The sequence below is a fragment of the Gouania willdenowi genome, chromosome 5, assembly GCF_900634775.1.
Source record: "Gouania willdenowi chromosome 5, fGouWil2.1, whole genome shotgun sequence".
NCBI lineage: Eukaryota > Metazoa > Chordata > Actinopteri > Blenniiformes > Gobiesocidae > Gouania > Gouania willdenowi.
In genome coordinates, this window is record NC_041048.1 from 26,335,768 (window position 1) to 26,351,977 (window position 16,210).

The window sequence follows — 16,210 nt, forward strand, 5'->3', positions numbered from 1 at the left end:
GCAGCTAACTGGCTAGCCTGCACCACGTTAGACGTAACGCTCATAATATGGATGAGGGAATATTGTAGTAAGTTAATATTGGTAGTAGGTTAATGAAAGGGTGAAATAAAACTTACCAGGATTAGTAAGAGTTCTACAGGACGAGTTCCTCCGTGGTTGTAGTTCTGTTTGGTCCGTGGGGCTCCGTCCACTTTCCCTGAACCTCTTCAGACACCCACAATACCAGGAAACAATGTTCTCCTCCTCTGACCACTGCTGTCTTCTTGGACTCACTTTTAAATGTAGCCAGTAGCTCTGGTTTTTGGCTCCGAGAGCTGGAGCCATGTTGGTGGAAACAGAATGGCTCGGAGCCAAAACACGAGCTAGCTCCAACTTAGCTCCAGCTCCTGCCCGGTGGAAAAGCCCTATGTGAGTCGCGGACTTTACTTTTAAGCTTTAACACCAGATTTAAAAGGCACAGTTTTGCATTTACACAGGAATGCTACAGGTTGGCTAGCTCAGCAACCTGCAGCTCAGGAGCCTCATGTGGCTCTTTGAGTCTTTTGCAATGGCTCCCTGATGTTTTAAAAAAATACTGAAATAAAGAGGGTTTTTTTTTGTTTTTTGTTTTTTTTACAAAGGCTTTTAATAATTATTGACAAATAAAATCATGGTAACAATTTTCATCTCCAGTTTTATATACTATATATTGTTTTATTGGATATTATTTAAATGTTTTTTATTTTTTATTATTTCCATATGTTACTTTTAAGGTAATATTGTGTTCAATTTGGCCCTGAAAATAAAAGGATATTGTATTTTGACAAAATGTATGCTGTTTAATTGTTTTGAAAAGTACCAGTTTAAGCACCGTTTAAGCACCGGAGCCGTTTAAAAAATACCAAGTGGGCATCGGTATTGGCTAAAACCCAATCAATACACAAGACAGAGTGGAAAATTAACAAATAAAGTGTCAGTCTTGGTCTGACCCCAGGCACGAGTTGCCCGGAAATTATCAAAACTATAGGAATCAATCTATTCAGGAGCCACTAAATCAGTGTTATTCAGCCTTGGGGTCCTTTGTGAAATATTAGTTCAACTAAAATTCAGTAAAAAAAAAATAAATATCTGAGCTCAAACATGATCAAAAACAAATTCTAGAAAAAGAAAATGTCTTTTGGGTCACCCTAAATTCTTGATATCAAAATGGGGTCACATTTCAAGAAAGGTTGGAAACCACTGCATTAAATACTGTTTCTTTCCTCCTATTTACAAATTAGATTCTTTAAAATGTGTTATAACTCATTCATTCCAGCATTATGCTCTACAGTTGTTTTATTTATTTATTTTTATTTATTTATTTTTTTTTTTTTAAGCAAAATGTTGTACTTGGATTCATAAATAAGAGATTGAGCCAGAAAAGTTTGAGAACCACTGCGATAGAAGATGGATGAAGCATTTCATTAAAACATGGTGATATATTTAGCAGTTTGCACGGAAACGGTAATGAGTGTAATGCAACATATCTGTAACAACATGTCTGATTTGTTTCTCGTTGAAATTTGTTCACGTAGGTTTTTCCTTCAGATTCCTCCGACAGTCCTGCGATGATGCACGTCTGGTCGGTTACTATGACTACTAACACTTTGGACACCTCTCCATTCTTCTCGACTGCAGCAGTTGCCTCCACCTTGCATGTGCTCACCTAACCTTTTCTCCCTTCCATCAGTTCCTCCCCCCTGCACTACAAATGCTGCTCATTCAGAGAAAAGTAGATAAGGTCGAGGCTGCTGGCTTCTTGAAAGCACTGGCTCCAGAAGAAGCGATCTTTGTCAACAAAGGTGAGAGAGAGAGAGCATCGAGCAACAGGAGCTATAAAAAATTCATGAGAGATAAAAAAAAAAAAAAAAGAGGCACTGCAGTCCTGCAGAATGTGAACTATGCTCTGCAACCATTTTCTCTTCTTTTTGCATTATTTGTTCTTTTGATGTTTTTTTTTACTCTCCTGTGGGTCAGCTGAACATTTTAGTGCTTTGTCGTTTGAAGAGACTAAATCAGCAGTATATCACTTTTCTTTCCTAATTTTGCTTTAACTACTTTGATGTATATTCTTGTTTAGCTTTGACTGCTTAACATAAGCCAACATGAATAGTTATTCTTACTTATTTCTGTGGCAATGAGTGACATGGCAAATAGGAGTCATTTTTATGCACTACTAACATATGAGCTGCACACTGCAAAATTTCCACCACAGCCCATAAAAGAGCATGAGCATATTTGGCCTCTGTGATGGTTGGTGGAAGAGCCAAAGCAGCTGAATTTTTATACAACACAGTAATTCAATGAGCCATTTGCCGTATAGACTGAAAACGGTCTGAATGAAAAGCTGTACACTCACAGGATGTATGTGGTGTAATTCTGAGGGGTTTTAAAAGATTATCGCTAACAAAGCAAATTCTTGGAGTGAGTTAATTACAAAATAGGCTCACGAGATGAATTACAACAGTGTTATTAATTTTTCAGTAATGATTTAGTCATGACAGTATCTACCTTCCAACAATCCCACTGTATGATTGCCAGTTTTTTTAGATTTTCACTTCAAGACATACTAGTGCAGTGCCCGTAGGAAGTATGTCTTGCCATAGAAAAGTAGTCCAGTGATGATGTCATCAGTTAGAACATTAGAACATTAGAACATTGGACCTACCTGGTTAATCACTGCACACAGAGCCAATCACTGGAGAGCCCACCTCCACGCCCTGCCCATTTTGGAATATACAGTGATGATGTCATCAATCCTTCCTCCGCAGTGATGATGTCATCAATCCTTCCTCCACTGTGATGATGTCATCTCTATGTTCCAACGTTCTAATCCAATCACTGGAGAGCCCACCTCCATGCCCCACCCATTTTGGAACATTGGTCTTACTTCTACAGTGATGATGTTATCAGCCCTACCTCCACAGAGATAATGTTATGAGTTAGAAATTATTTATTAACCGTATCACTGGAGTCCGAAACAAATCCGACTTTGCACACCCTTGAACCAAGCAGCGGGCATGTTGAAAGTCTCAGTGCTGTCCGTCCCTGAACCGAGATGTTTGATCCACAGACACACAGACAGTTCTTGCTGGATAGATAGATAGATAGATAGATAGATAGATAGATAGATAGATAGATAGGTAGGTAGGTAGGTAGGTAGGTAGGTAGGTAGGTAGGTAGGTAGGTAGGTAAGTAGGTAGGTAGATAGATAGATAGATAGATAGATAGATAGATAGATAGATAGATAGATAGATAGATAATATACTATTCCTTATACCTTTTTGTTATTTTGTTATACTTATATGAAAACTAGCTTTTGGAAACCTATGGATAATATTTCAAAGTGATACAATAGTTCAGCAGGTATAGATACAATACTATACCAGTGAAGTACTGTATTTATTTAGTATCATGTAGTATTCAGTATTTTTCATTGTGTATAGGTCACTCAATTCAATTTCAATTCATTTCAACTTTAATTATATAGCGCCACTACAACAATAAGTCATCTTGTAGCACTCATCATAAAATATTAAGTTGTTAAAAAAAAAATTAAAAAAAATCCCCAACAATGAATTGAATGCCAGGAATGAAAAAAAACATCTTTCGCACTATGCTTTTGGAGTCCCACACGTGTACACTTTATTATGCATTAAAAACACTAGCCACTGCCAATAGTGGTTTAATTTATTATTTTATCCTACATTTATTTCTAAGCATATTAACTATGAACACAGATCAAATCCATTATCCTCAGATGGGACTTATGGGACTTCCTAGTGGCTCATGAGGTCCTATGCAGTAACATAGCCCAACAATACCAACACCTACAGTATTGGGTCATTGAGCCTCTTATTATTCTAGTATACAATGCAAACAACTGCTATTTTAACTCATCAGAGGCGTCTTCATCAGAAGCCTCTTGGATTAGAGGTGAGACTCTAAACAAACTTTATAAAAGTACCTTATTGAACAGGAGCTGGGTGAGTGAGAACCACACGTACATATATTGACATATATTCACCAAACTCTCTGAAAAGTGTTAAGGAGTACAGTGCTGAGGAGACCAATCATACATCCACAAACATCAAGCTGAGGTTCATGAGTGAGACCATCGGTACACACAACATGGTCTTGTGTGGTTTTCACAGTTATGAAGCAGAAAGATCAATGAAAAAAAAATAATTTACTGTTGGCAGGAGGTGATGTCAGAAGACGACTCGCACTAGCAGGTGAAACACAGACCAAACCCTTTGGCCAAGCATTGTTAGCTATTGTCTCTGCTTATGCCTGAATCCACCCACCTCATTGTTTTTAGTTAATTACTGGAACTAATTAATAGTCCCCATCCTCGTGATTATTCCCATTCCAGTCAAGGTCCACGCCTTATCTCACTCCCACAACACAGTGGATCACAAGCTGCAGTGTTTTAGATGCTCCATTGAGTGAATAATTAATTTGTAAGCGCTGGAAAACACACCACAGCCTTTAGGCATCAAAGTAGCCTCAGTCAAAGCATGAAAGGTGTGTGTGGTTGTGTGACGGTGAAGGGACGAGTTAAAGGCATACTCAGTCGATCAAGGACTGACAGGCAAAATGAATGTGGGGGGTTAAAGGGGAAAGATTAGGTCAACTCTGTTACATTAGTTCTTAGAGACATCTGGTGTCTTCTGATACATCTAATTAGCATCAATAATTTATACGACAACTGGTTGAAAGAGAAGGTATAGAAATAATTAACATGACAAACATGTCTTCAACATTTAAGCACATATTTTCTTATCTATAAAAAACACAATGTTTTTGAATCTTTTTGACCATTGTGCATCAAAGCTAATGTTGAATGAGTGCAAAGAAAGACTTTTTCATCTTAGTATCTAAAAACCTTCTCTTTCAAAGTATTGCAATACATTAGGGGAGAAAAAGTGGGAAAAAAATGAATATATACTCTATATTATCTATCTACACTCTTTTTTAAACCATCACAAAGCTTAACGCCACAATAGACCTAAAGCGATTTATTCTTCTCTCAGAGGGAAAGGAGAGACTTTTATGTTACTCTGAAGTAGCGAGACCTGGGGTAAAAAAAATAAAAAAAATGCTGCCAAACCCTGGCATTTGAAGTTCAAAAGGGGCTGCGTTGTGCTTATGTTGACATGTGAATGTGTATTAGACAGAAAGCAGCCGCTAATGACACTTTATCCAATACAATACAAAAGATTATCAATCTGGTGGAAAGCATCACCTGGCTGAGCTGTGAATAAAATGACCACTGCTGTTGAGTTGTTGTGATCAAATTGACCACTGGCAAGTGTAAGTCTATACTTTGTACTGTAGACACGTGACAGCCATGTTTTTCCATAGACACAAAGTCAGTGGTGGATGAGTAATAATAAAACACACTTCTGTGGATCCTCTGAGACATGGCCCCATCAAATTCAGGAGGTACATCAGATCAACCTTCTCCTCTGAGTCAGACCAGTGGGTCTCCCCAGGGAACAGTGCATGTTTGAGTAAGTCTTTGGTTAGCATCTATGGAGACCCAAAGCTCAAAGGTTATATAAGTGACAGCTGACAGTGAAGTTCAACTTATTGATATTAGTTGGTTGATTCAGAAAAATAAATATATATATATATATATATATATATATATATATATATATATATATAAATCTATTTTTGGTGATCTATTAAACCATTGAGGATTGTCAATGTGGAGCAACCAGTGTGTATTCAAGCGACTTGGTTCGAGAGATACTACAGAAGGCTTTTTAAGTGCAGAGAAATGCCCTTTATAGATTGTTATCCCATGTGTGTTAATCAGACATCAAGAAGCTTTAGACCAGTGGAGCAGGGAATGGATTTTCTCTGGTTGTGACAGGGAGACGCAGGGCGTAATGGTTTCTACCTGCAGTGAAATTAGCAGGCCAGTCAGAACAGAGCTCCATCAGCCAGTGAACCTTCATTCCACTTCACTCGCTGATGTGCAGTGAGAGCTCTCCTTAAATACTTGCAGTGCTGTGAAGAAGTTTTCTGGAGTTTAAGGAAAGTCTTTGTACTGACTGATGTGTCATTATGCTGTCTCAGCTGTGGTGTGGAAAGCATTCCTGCATCAAACCTAAAAGGCCCTTGGGTTGGAGACCTGGGATGATTCTGTGTGGAGTTTGCATAGTTTGAAGTTTTGTTGGTTTTCCCCAATACTCCAATTTCCTTCCATATTTCAAAAATGTATGTTAGGTCAAATGGAGGGTTCAAATTTTTATAGGGGTGAATACGTGCATGGGTTTGCTGCCTGAGGCCTAAAGGATCTTGTACATAGTCCTGAAACCTTTGCTGGATTCATTTAATGAGATTAATGTTATCAGTTTTCATACATTATTTGCTTAGAATTTCTTTTAAATGCACTTTTGTAAATCAATTGAACAAAGTCAAACATATACAAGATTCATCAATCCTTTTGCTGACCAGCTCCTTCTGTCATAGGTTTGCGGGCGGGGGGTCTACTGGTGCCTATCTCCAGCTCTCAAAGGGCGTTAGGCGGGGGCATGTACAAGATAATAAATCTCATTTTAAGATTTATATTAGGTTGATGTCAGCACATTCCAGTTACATCCCAGCTAACAAAATAAGGGATAGAGGAAAAAGCAACACTTACCATATATCATTTGAAAGCACAGAAATACCAGTTTTCAAGTGGGCATTCCCTTGACCATATAGAGCAGACTATCCATGGCTATGAACTCTGATCAGGACCAAACAGTGTTTTTTTTTAAAACACTCCATTTGGTTATTATTATAAGTGCATCAGGCTTACATCGGCTGCAAACGAAAATGATACTACAGTCACAAAAGTAAAGTATAACTAGCTTGTCAATGAAACACAAAGTATTTTAACTCTCTACCATCTCCTTCTTTTGTTGACTGCTTATTACTCGCAAACCATATGTGTTTTTTTCTCTAAAGTTAGCCAAATAAACCTGAACATAAAGATCTACAAGGTGGTGAATAAGACTGATAGTAATGACACTAGTTTTAATACATGTATTTCACCTCTGATTCAATGCACCAAATTCACCAATAAAAGGCTAGGCAGTAGACATGCACGCACCAAGCGGAGCACAGTATATCTGCAGTGAGCTAGCAACTACTCTACTCATTGAGAAGTGGCATTTTTTTTTAATGTGCATCATAAATATAGCCCAGTGACAGATATCCATCTCAGAGCATCTCCTACCAGTCATGACTGTCACTGTATTTATAAAACCTGTAGATACCGCAACCACTAATTCATGGTGTTGTGGTTACACAACAAATTGTTGATGAAACAAACATTGACAAACACAAATGGTTTTTCCCATTAGAAAATATTATTATTATTATTATTTAATTCAGCGTGGAAATAAATGCTGAGTCCTCCTGAATTGTAACTAAACGAGATTAAAAAGAAATGGGGAAGGAGGCTGAATATAGATCATGACTTTATTAACTATGGCAACAAATTTAGCATGCAAGCAGCATCAGGGGTGGGTGGTTGAAAGAAAAAAAAGCATCCCGTGCTTTGCAAAGAATTTATCATAATGTTGAAGCTGCAAGATCATTTGCCTCTTGACAAGATCATTATGAGATTCAGTGCTCTCATGACTATTACGCAATATCAGCTTTCTTCCTTGAATTGAATTTTAATTGAATTAGCGTGGCTGGTTACACATGGTGTGAATGATAACATTTTCAGTCTATCTGAGCTCAGTGAACCCGCTGGGCTGTACGAGGGACGTACCAATGGTTCATGGCAGGCCAAGAGAAAACGACAAGGTGGCAGAGAGGGCTTCTTTTTCTGGTCTCCATCTATTCCTGTTCAGCAACAACATGCACCATGCAATTCAGCAAAGGTTCACTGACTAAGTTTCTGTGTTATACGGGGAATCACTCTTCCATACATATGCGCGTGTAAGCTGACGGCCTTGTAAACCTGATGTATTGTTAGGAGCTGAATATGTTTGCATCACCCACTACCCCCACCCTCTGAAGGACCACCCTTCAATGAACTGCCACTCGACTACATGCATGCTAGCAGGAGTAATGATGCTGATCATTTTATTAAAGGCAGGAAGATAGAAAAGGAAGGGGACCATGCAGAAGCCTGACAGATTCATGGGGAAACTGTTCAATCTTAATTTGTGACAGAAATGCATTTAAAAACATGAGTTTAAAAAATCCCTAGTGTAGACCCATGTCACATGACCGCACAGTTCATGTGATGTACAGCCCTCCGCCATGATGGAAGAACAAGCCATCGCAGGAAACGTTTTAGAGAAGCAGAGAGCTAGCGATGGTAAACTTTTGTGCTGTGTTTGGGTGTTCTAACATGGCTGGGACTGCAGTACACAAGTCTTTCTTCAGGAAATTAAATTAAACTAAAAGAACTAAATTGTTTTATTTGCATTGATCCAAGTGTGCAGATCTATTTTTCACACAAATTTATGTCATCAACAAAATAGCTCAGATTCTGAAAAACCAACATTGCACACTCATATTAATTGTGGAAAATTAGCCTTCTTACCCTGGATTTAACCACATGGAGTCCATTGTGAATAAAAGCAGCTACTTCACAAATCCAGCCACAAACAAACTGGCTGTAAGCTTCCAGTCACTTGAACCTTTTCATGTGGTCCGTTGTGTATGAGCTCGATATAAAGACGAGGTAGTTCACAATGTCAGGATAACTCACTCCCCCGAGAAATAAGAGACATCTTCATTCCATTTAATTGTCAACAGGAACGTTGTAGGGGTCATTCCCACCGATCAGACCCAGTTTCTCCTTGTACCGACTTCTCTCAGCTTCTGGTAGAGTGTCAACATAATCCGAGACCTCCGACATATTGAGGCCAAAGGGAGACAACCTTCGACATTCGTTTAGCACATGGGCTGCTTTCAATAAGTCAAAAACAACAGTATCATTCAAGTAAACACATCCGTATAGGGCCGTCATCTTCCAAGATGGGTCAATGTGCCGTGATGTCAGTCGCAAGGTTCTATAAGTTGTAAAACTATGTGACATTAAATATGTGCAAATTTGCCAACATTTAAAAAGCTTTACAAAAGGCTTTGTCTCAAAAGCAAGTACAAATAATTGCCCCTTTTTCCTTTGTTAGATTTCTCTTGGAAATCACAAAGGTTTGTTAATGATATATTTTACCATCAGTAAACCTAAATTCTTAGACTTAGCTTACAATAATAGAGGTAATAGGATTTGAGTGTTTAACCTGTAGTTTTCACATAATGCTCAACGTTGGATGTTGATAAGAAGCTGCAGTAGACAGAAATTAATGGAAAGGCACTTGTTGATTCCTCAAGCTAAAATTGAAATCAAAATATTGAGTTTGAGGTAAGTCTGGAAAGACACATAACACATAATACAGTGGGGCAAAAAAAGTCAGCCACCAATTGTGCAAGTTCTCCCACTTAAAAAGATGAGAGAGGCCTATAATTTTCATCATAGGTATACCTCAACTATGAGAGACAAAATGAGAAAAATAATCCATAACGTCACATTGTAGGATTTTTAATGAATTTATTTGCAAATTATGGTGGAAAAATATGTATTTTGGTCAATAACAAAAGTTAATCTCAATAATTTGTAATGTGCCCTTTGTTGGCAATGACAGAGGTCAAACGTTATTGCTGGTATTTTGGTCCATTCCTCCATGCAGTTCTCCTCTTGAGCAGTGATGTTTTGGGGCGGTCGCTGGGCAACACGGACCCTCAACTCTCTCCAAATATTTTCTATGGGGTTGAGATCTGGAGGCTGGCTTGGCCACTCCAGGACCTTGAAATGCTTCTTACAAAGCCACTCCTTCATTACCCGGGCGGTGTGTTTGGGATCATTGTCGTGCTGAACGACCCAGCCACGTTTCATCTTCAATGCCCTTGCTGATGGAAGGAGGTTTTCATTAAAAATTCTCACGATACATGGCCCCATTTATTTTTTCCCTTACACGGATCAGTCGTCCTGGTCGCTTTGCAGAGAAACAGCCCCAGATCGAGGGAGCTTATCAGTGGTCTTGTATGTCTTCCATTTTCTAATAATTGCTCCCACAGTTGATTTTTTCACACCAAGCTGCTTACCTATTACAGATTCAGTCTTCCCAGCCTGGTGCAGGTCTACAATTTTGTTTCTGGTGTCCTTTGACAGCTCTTTGGTTTTGGTAATAGTGAAGTTTGGAGTGTGACTGTTTGAGGTTGTGGACAGGTGACTTTTATACTGATGACGAGTTTAAACAGGTGCCATTAATACAGGTAACGAGTAGAGGACAGAGGAGCCTCTTAAAGAAGAAGTTACAGGTCTGTGAGAGACAGAACACTTGCTTGTTTGTAGGTGACCAAATACTTATTTTACTGAGGGATTTACCAATTAATTCATTACAAATGCTACAATGTGATTTTCTGGATTGTTTTGCTCATTTTGTCTCATAGTTGAGGTTTATCTATGATGAAAATTACAGGCCTCTCTCATCTTTTTAAGTGGGAGAACTTGCACAATTGGTGGCTGACTAAATACTTTTTGGCCCACCGTAATTTTTCTTCCAACAAAAATAATTTCCAGACACAATAATGAGTAGGTATAACAAGTATCAGGAACATTTCAGAATAAGCACTGTTGGAAAACAAGCATGCTCTATGTTTGTAGCATCTGCACACACAATACTGCTTTTTCTTTTTTTGCTTCTGTTGTGCTTAGGTTATTTAGTTCCTCCTTTCCGTCATTAGTAAAGTTGTATTTGTTCATTACCATTATTTCTTCAATACAGTTTTGAAGGATTGTTAAAACATTGCCTTACTTATCGTCCTCGGGTTGTGTGGCAGCGTCTCACCTATTTTAGGTTTGGTTCGTTTCTTCATTGTGTCAGACCATCTATTTCCTCATGCTCCAGTCGACCAAATCTTGTTAAAATGCTGCGGAACAACCGAGGCATCTGAACCTTCATTAATAAGGACATAAAATGGGGCTCTCATGTCTGATCTTAATGCCATATCTGCCACAGATAAGTCCCATTTCCAAAGTGTACCGCCTTCACCTGCTTCTACAAGGTCGACCACATGCAATCCTGTTTATTCTCAAGTGGGACAATTCAGACAATTATCAACAGTGTCGGCATTCTATTATTCACGGCCAGTTATTGATTTTCAATTGAAGATCAATCATTCCTATTTAATCCACAGGTCTCAAGTTTTCTATGTGAGACCAAATGGTGATTATGTTAGAAAAATGTTCATATAGCTTTAACAACCATACATTTTCAAATAAAAAGATGGCATTTTATGCTAGTGTTTTCACAATTTTTTGGATTAAAAACGTCTAATAATAAAGCGCTCTGAATGATTTCAAATCTAGAGTCACACACACACGCATACAAAGACAAATAGAAACATCCAAATGACATTATTTATCAAAAAATGTTTAATCTCTTGTTGATGAGTGTTTATTTACAAGTAGTAAATCTGCAAAATAGGAAATAACATAATATTTACACATGAATGTTGCAAACTTGTAACAGTTGCTACAAGTCTGAAACTCTAAAAATGTAGCAGTTATTGTAGTATTAAAAGTCATTTTCAGGAATCCTGTTGCTTTGTGTTTCCAAGAGTCCTATGAAACATCCATTATTTCAAAAGAAAGTTCACATGATAACTAGAATGATGCCTGTGAGTTATTCTGAGTCTAAGTCGGTATGGGATTGTTAAAGAGCATGTCTGGGGAGCTGAGAGATTGACATGACTTTGCTGTGTCCACGCTAGATGCAGCCGCACTAACTACGCATTAACTCCATGATATGGTCATTGAGGTCAAAAAACACAAACTGGAATTGGAACAAATTAGTTCTAATAGTGTAGTCAGTCATCATAAATTAAGAACGGAGAAGAATTGATGGAAAGTCTCTCACGAAATTATATGCCGACTTGCAAAGCAGGTCAATTTAAAAGGCAAGTAGCCATGCAAACAACAAGCTGAGCTCTGTGAGTCATTTATTTAAGGAAAATGCACATAAATAGAGCATGAACCTGAGAATGGATTGAAATCTTGCAAGTCTCAAAAACTTTACACGTCACTGCATAGGAAAAGCTGATGTTTCCTTTGTACCTTTGCCAGGATTATGTTAATTTGTCCGTCCTGTACAGCACACCCATTCATTGACTGCTGTTGACATACATTTTCATTTGAGGAGCACCAAACCATATGAATGTGAGCCCCGCGGCCACATGGTTACTTTGCATACACGCTCGGGACCTCCTTTAAATGGAGACTGCCAGACATTTACCGGACAGACGGCACACGGGGACTGCAAAAGCACACCTTCAGACACAGGCGGCCCCTGCACATCCTCTCTGTGTTTTCCTCTAGTTACAGTATCTAATCAGTTGTGCTCTGGTCCTAAACAGTTAATGCGCGCTCCCACGGCGGCTTGGGTGATGACTGTGATTACACTAACGACCGCGGTGTCACTATAGAGTCTGATTTTTAGACCCTGCCCTATGCTCCTTTAAAGTACGAGACATTTTAAGAAATTTTCTTTCAAATGTCTGTACTGGCTTTTCAGCTTTTTTTGTGGAGGTCCTGAAAAGTCAGCCAATCAAAAAAGTGTGAAAATGGGCAAAAAGGTTCCTTACAAATGTTTGAAGTGAATGATCATTTCTACAGAGGATCCAGTTGAAATAGCCTTGTATGGATGTTGCAGTGGCAGTCATTGCCCCCCTTAGACATGGCAAAGGGTTGAGTTGAAAAGCAAACAGCATTAAATGACAGCCCTAATGTCTGATAGAAAAAACAAAAACAAAGAAGAAGATTTAAAGCAGCAAGTCACATTTTCATCACGACACAGACGCTCATTGGATTCCATCAATTCCTTTTGATCTTAAAGATCCGGAAAACAAACCTCGAGTTCGGTCATGTACTTCCACTTCAGAAAAACTGAAGAGAATTTTGTCTTCTGTGTACCGTAAAATGTACAATTTACACATTAAAAATAAAAACAGAGGAGAAAAAAAGCAATAACTTGATTGCAAATTAAAACAAAAATGGCAAACAGCATTTGTTCATCATTAAAAAGTATACAATTTACAAATTAAACATCAACAGAAATAATATTATACAGACCACAGTTTGGTTTTCTGCAAGCAAGGGGAAATTATCACCACAAAGTCAAAATCATGACTTCCAGACTTCAAAATAAGAGAAAGAAATCATCTCACGAGAATAGCAATAGAAAAAGCTTAAGCCACACATGGCAAAAGGCTAGTTTTGAAACAAGAGCTGCAGGCTAAAGAGAGATTACTCAGCTCTGTGTAGCTAATGAACACAAGTGTGTCACCTCAGATTTATTTGAGACTGTCCTCGCAGATGAAAAGCTATGCATTTCTCATTTATATAGTGAGAGGTTGACAAACACTTTTATTTTGGGTATCATCACTAATAGAATGCGGCTCAAACAGCATTGGATCCACCAGAGCTCACTGTTACCTGCTGGCATCAAGATGTACGTTTTGTTACTGCAGGTCAGAGTCAGAAAAAAAACGACCAACTGAGGGATGGATTCCAAACGCACAACCTGACAAATCCAAAGAACCCAATCCCAGGTTGTGCATGTGTAGCGACTTCAGCATTCAGTTGCTGAGCGATGACTCCCTGAACCGCCATTTCTTGGCCCTCGAAGGTTTCGCCATGTGAAGCTGTACACTTATGTAGCCGCAGTAAAGCAAGAATCCCGTTGGGATATATTTGGCTTTCAGAAACCCAACAGATTGCACAGATTGAATGAGAAACAAATGTAGCTTCATGTTACATCGGCGACACGCTAAACTCAAAGAGGTGGGTAGCTTTGTGCGCCGCTTTGCTTGTTGACAAAGGGTCATTACTCAAACAATTCTTTTCAGTCACTAGGCATATTCAAAAATCATACGGTAGCACATTCCATCTAACAAATGTCTTTGCACTAAACAACATTCAAAGAAAACATGGCACAGTACGACTTTTTTCTTTCTTTTTGTAGCTTTTTTCTTTCTCGTTGCGGTTTTTGTCTTTACTTGAAATATCAAATTGTGTTCAACTTTTATGGTACTAATTGGTTTTAAACAAAAAACAATGTTTTCGTCCTTATTTTTCTTTAAAAACGTAGTTGTATTTGTATATAATATCTATATAGTCTTCCTTTGTAACGTTTCTGTAAATTGTGCAAATTCAGCAGTAATACAAGTGGCGAGAGATCAGAGAGTGGGCAGTTGATTACATTTGTACAAATTAAACATAAAAAACAACATCCTTTAAAAGTGTGACCACTGAAGGAGTCACATGACCTAAGGAGCCTCTCTCCCATTGGCTTATCAAAGAATGGTCCGATCTGCTTGTGATGCCAAGTACAGAGCGACTGTTTGGGCTTCCGTTACTTCTTATTTCCTGATCATCTTGTCATCCAGACAAAGCTCCTGAAATCAAAATCAAACAACCACAAACACCAACACCCACAGTAAAAAAAAATGGTGTCAGTGGACATGTTGTCCATGTCAGCATGTGTGGGTAATGTCCCAACGTCCCTCACACATAATATGCCCACACAATGCATGAGGGCTGCACACAAACACACACACACACATACGTAAGCGTACACAAGCTTGCCCATCTCTGCTAACCCCCTCCGTGTTGCTGTATACCGCCGCTGTCCTTTTGCAGTTTGTCGTATTGTTGAAAGTTTGGAGTTTTGTTTTTTTTTCAACGGGTAGAAGGAGCGAGAAATAAAGAGCGTGGAGTGAGAGAGAGGCAAAGGAATGTCCTCAGCTGGTCAGTGCCATTGTGTCGATGACCTGCTCCAGTTTGCTCCTCAGTCTCTGTCTCCTTGCCTGCTCGTCCAGTTCCAAAGCGGACAAGATCTGCAAACAGAGAAGGAAACAAATCACAATGTTACAGAGATTAGAGACAGACAAACTTGGGTGATTGGAAACTCTCTTCTAACAATAATATCTAATGTGCCTCTCGACAGACGCCTCACACCTGTGGCACACCATTAGAAAAATTACAAGGTGATGTATGTTGTTATAGTTGTGAACTGATCTGATATTTTCCACAATGATGTCTGTTACTTTTGCATATTTCTACATGTCAGCTGTGCACACCAGGGTTAGAGTAAATTACATTTTTCAATTACGTCTTTAATAACCCATGTTCAATTGCAGCTCAATTATGATTACAATGACAAGCATTTTTTGCAATTACAATTACAATTTCCCCCCTGTATATCAATTACAATTTCATTCTCAATTATTAAAGTTCAAATTCAATTAATCACATTTCCTGAGGCTTTAATAAATAAGCCCATAAAACATAATCTTCCTCTTAGCTTGTTAGCTTTCTGTTAGCATCTCTTATTATAACGGGTTAGTTTTGACCCATGCCTTAAATCAGCTGTAAAATACACTACAACACATGATCTATCATCCAATTTATTTGTCATCTTTTGTTTACCTTATTAGGCTTCCTAATCAATGAGGATATTGGTATTCATATTTTTGGTGTGTGCAGTATACCCTAGATTTCAATTTTTAAATAAATGATAAAACGATCCTCAAGAGAAGTGACAGGTAGTGGGAAAACTGGATATGAAACATATTTTATTAATTACTGTATGCATGTGTAAGACGTAGAACTGTAACACTCAGTTTTGTATTTAATTGTATTATAATAGACAGTTTTTATAGAATTTCCATGACAAGTCAATTATCTGAACTCAATGACGATTACAACAGCAACAGATTTTTTCAATTACAATTACTGTAAATGATGTCATAACTGTAATTAATGATCATTGACCCCAACACTGGTGCACACTACCAGTGATAGAAAACAAGTGCAACTAAGAGCATGCTTTTTTTGTTTTCACATTTTTGATGGATTTTGAGGTCATATCTAGTACTGTATGGACAACATCTGTGGCTACACAAAATAGTGCCTGTATCAGTGGGTGATCTGTATGAGTCTAAGACGCACCTCGTCCTTGTACTTGACAATGTAGGAGTAGATCTCATGTAGGGCCGACATGCTGTTGAACTGGTTGGCGTGTAACCGTGACTGCTCTGCTAAGTAGGCACTCATGTCCTGGTCACTGATGGCCGACATTCTGGAGATGTCAGAGTAGTACCTAAA

At 38.4% G+C, this 16,210-nt stretch overlaps 1 protein-coding gene across 7 annotated transcripts in view; it reads right to left on the reverse strand.

The window, feature by feature from the left end:
• Positions 1–11,474: 11,474 nt before the first annotated feature.
• Positions 11,475–16,210, reverse strand: part of plxna1b (plexin A1b) — a 223,494-nt gene continuing 218,758 nt past the window's right edge. For all 7 annotated transcript variants that reach the window (XM_028445792.1, XM_028445791.1, XM_028445789.1 and 4 more), the window contains 2 exons: positions 16,055–16,205; positions 11,475–14,940 (listed from right to left, as the gene is read on the reverse strand). In XM_028445792.1, the coding sequence (XP_028301593.1) occupies positions 14,845–14,940; positions 16,055–16,205 (247 nt within the window). In that variant the 3' untranslated portion in view covers positions 11,475–14,844. The remainder of the gene's footprint in view (positions 14,941–16,054; positions 16,206–16,210) is intronic.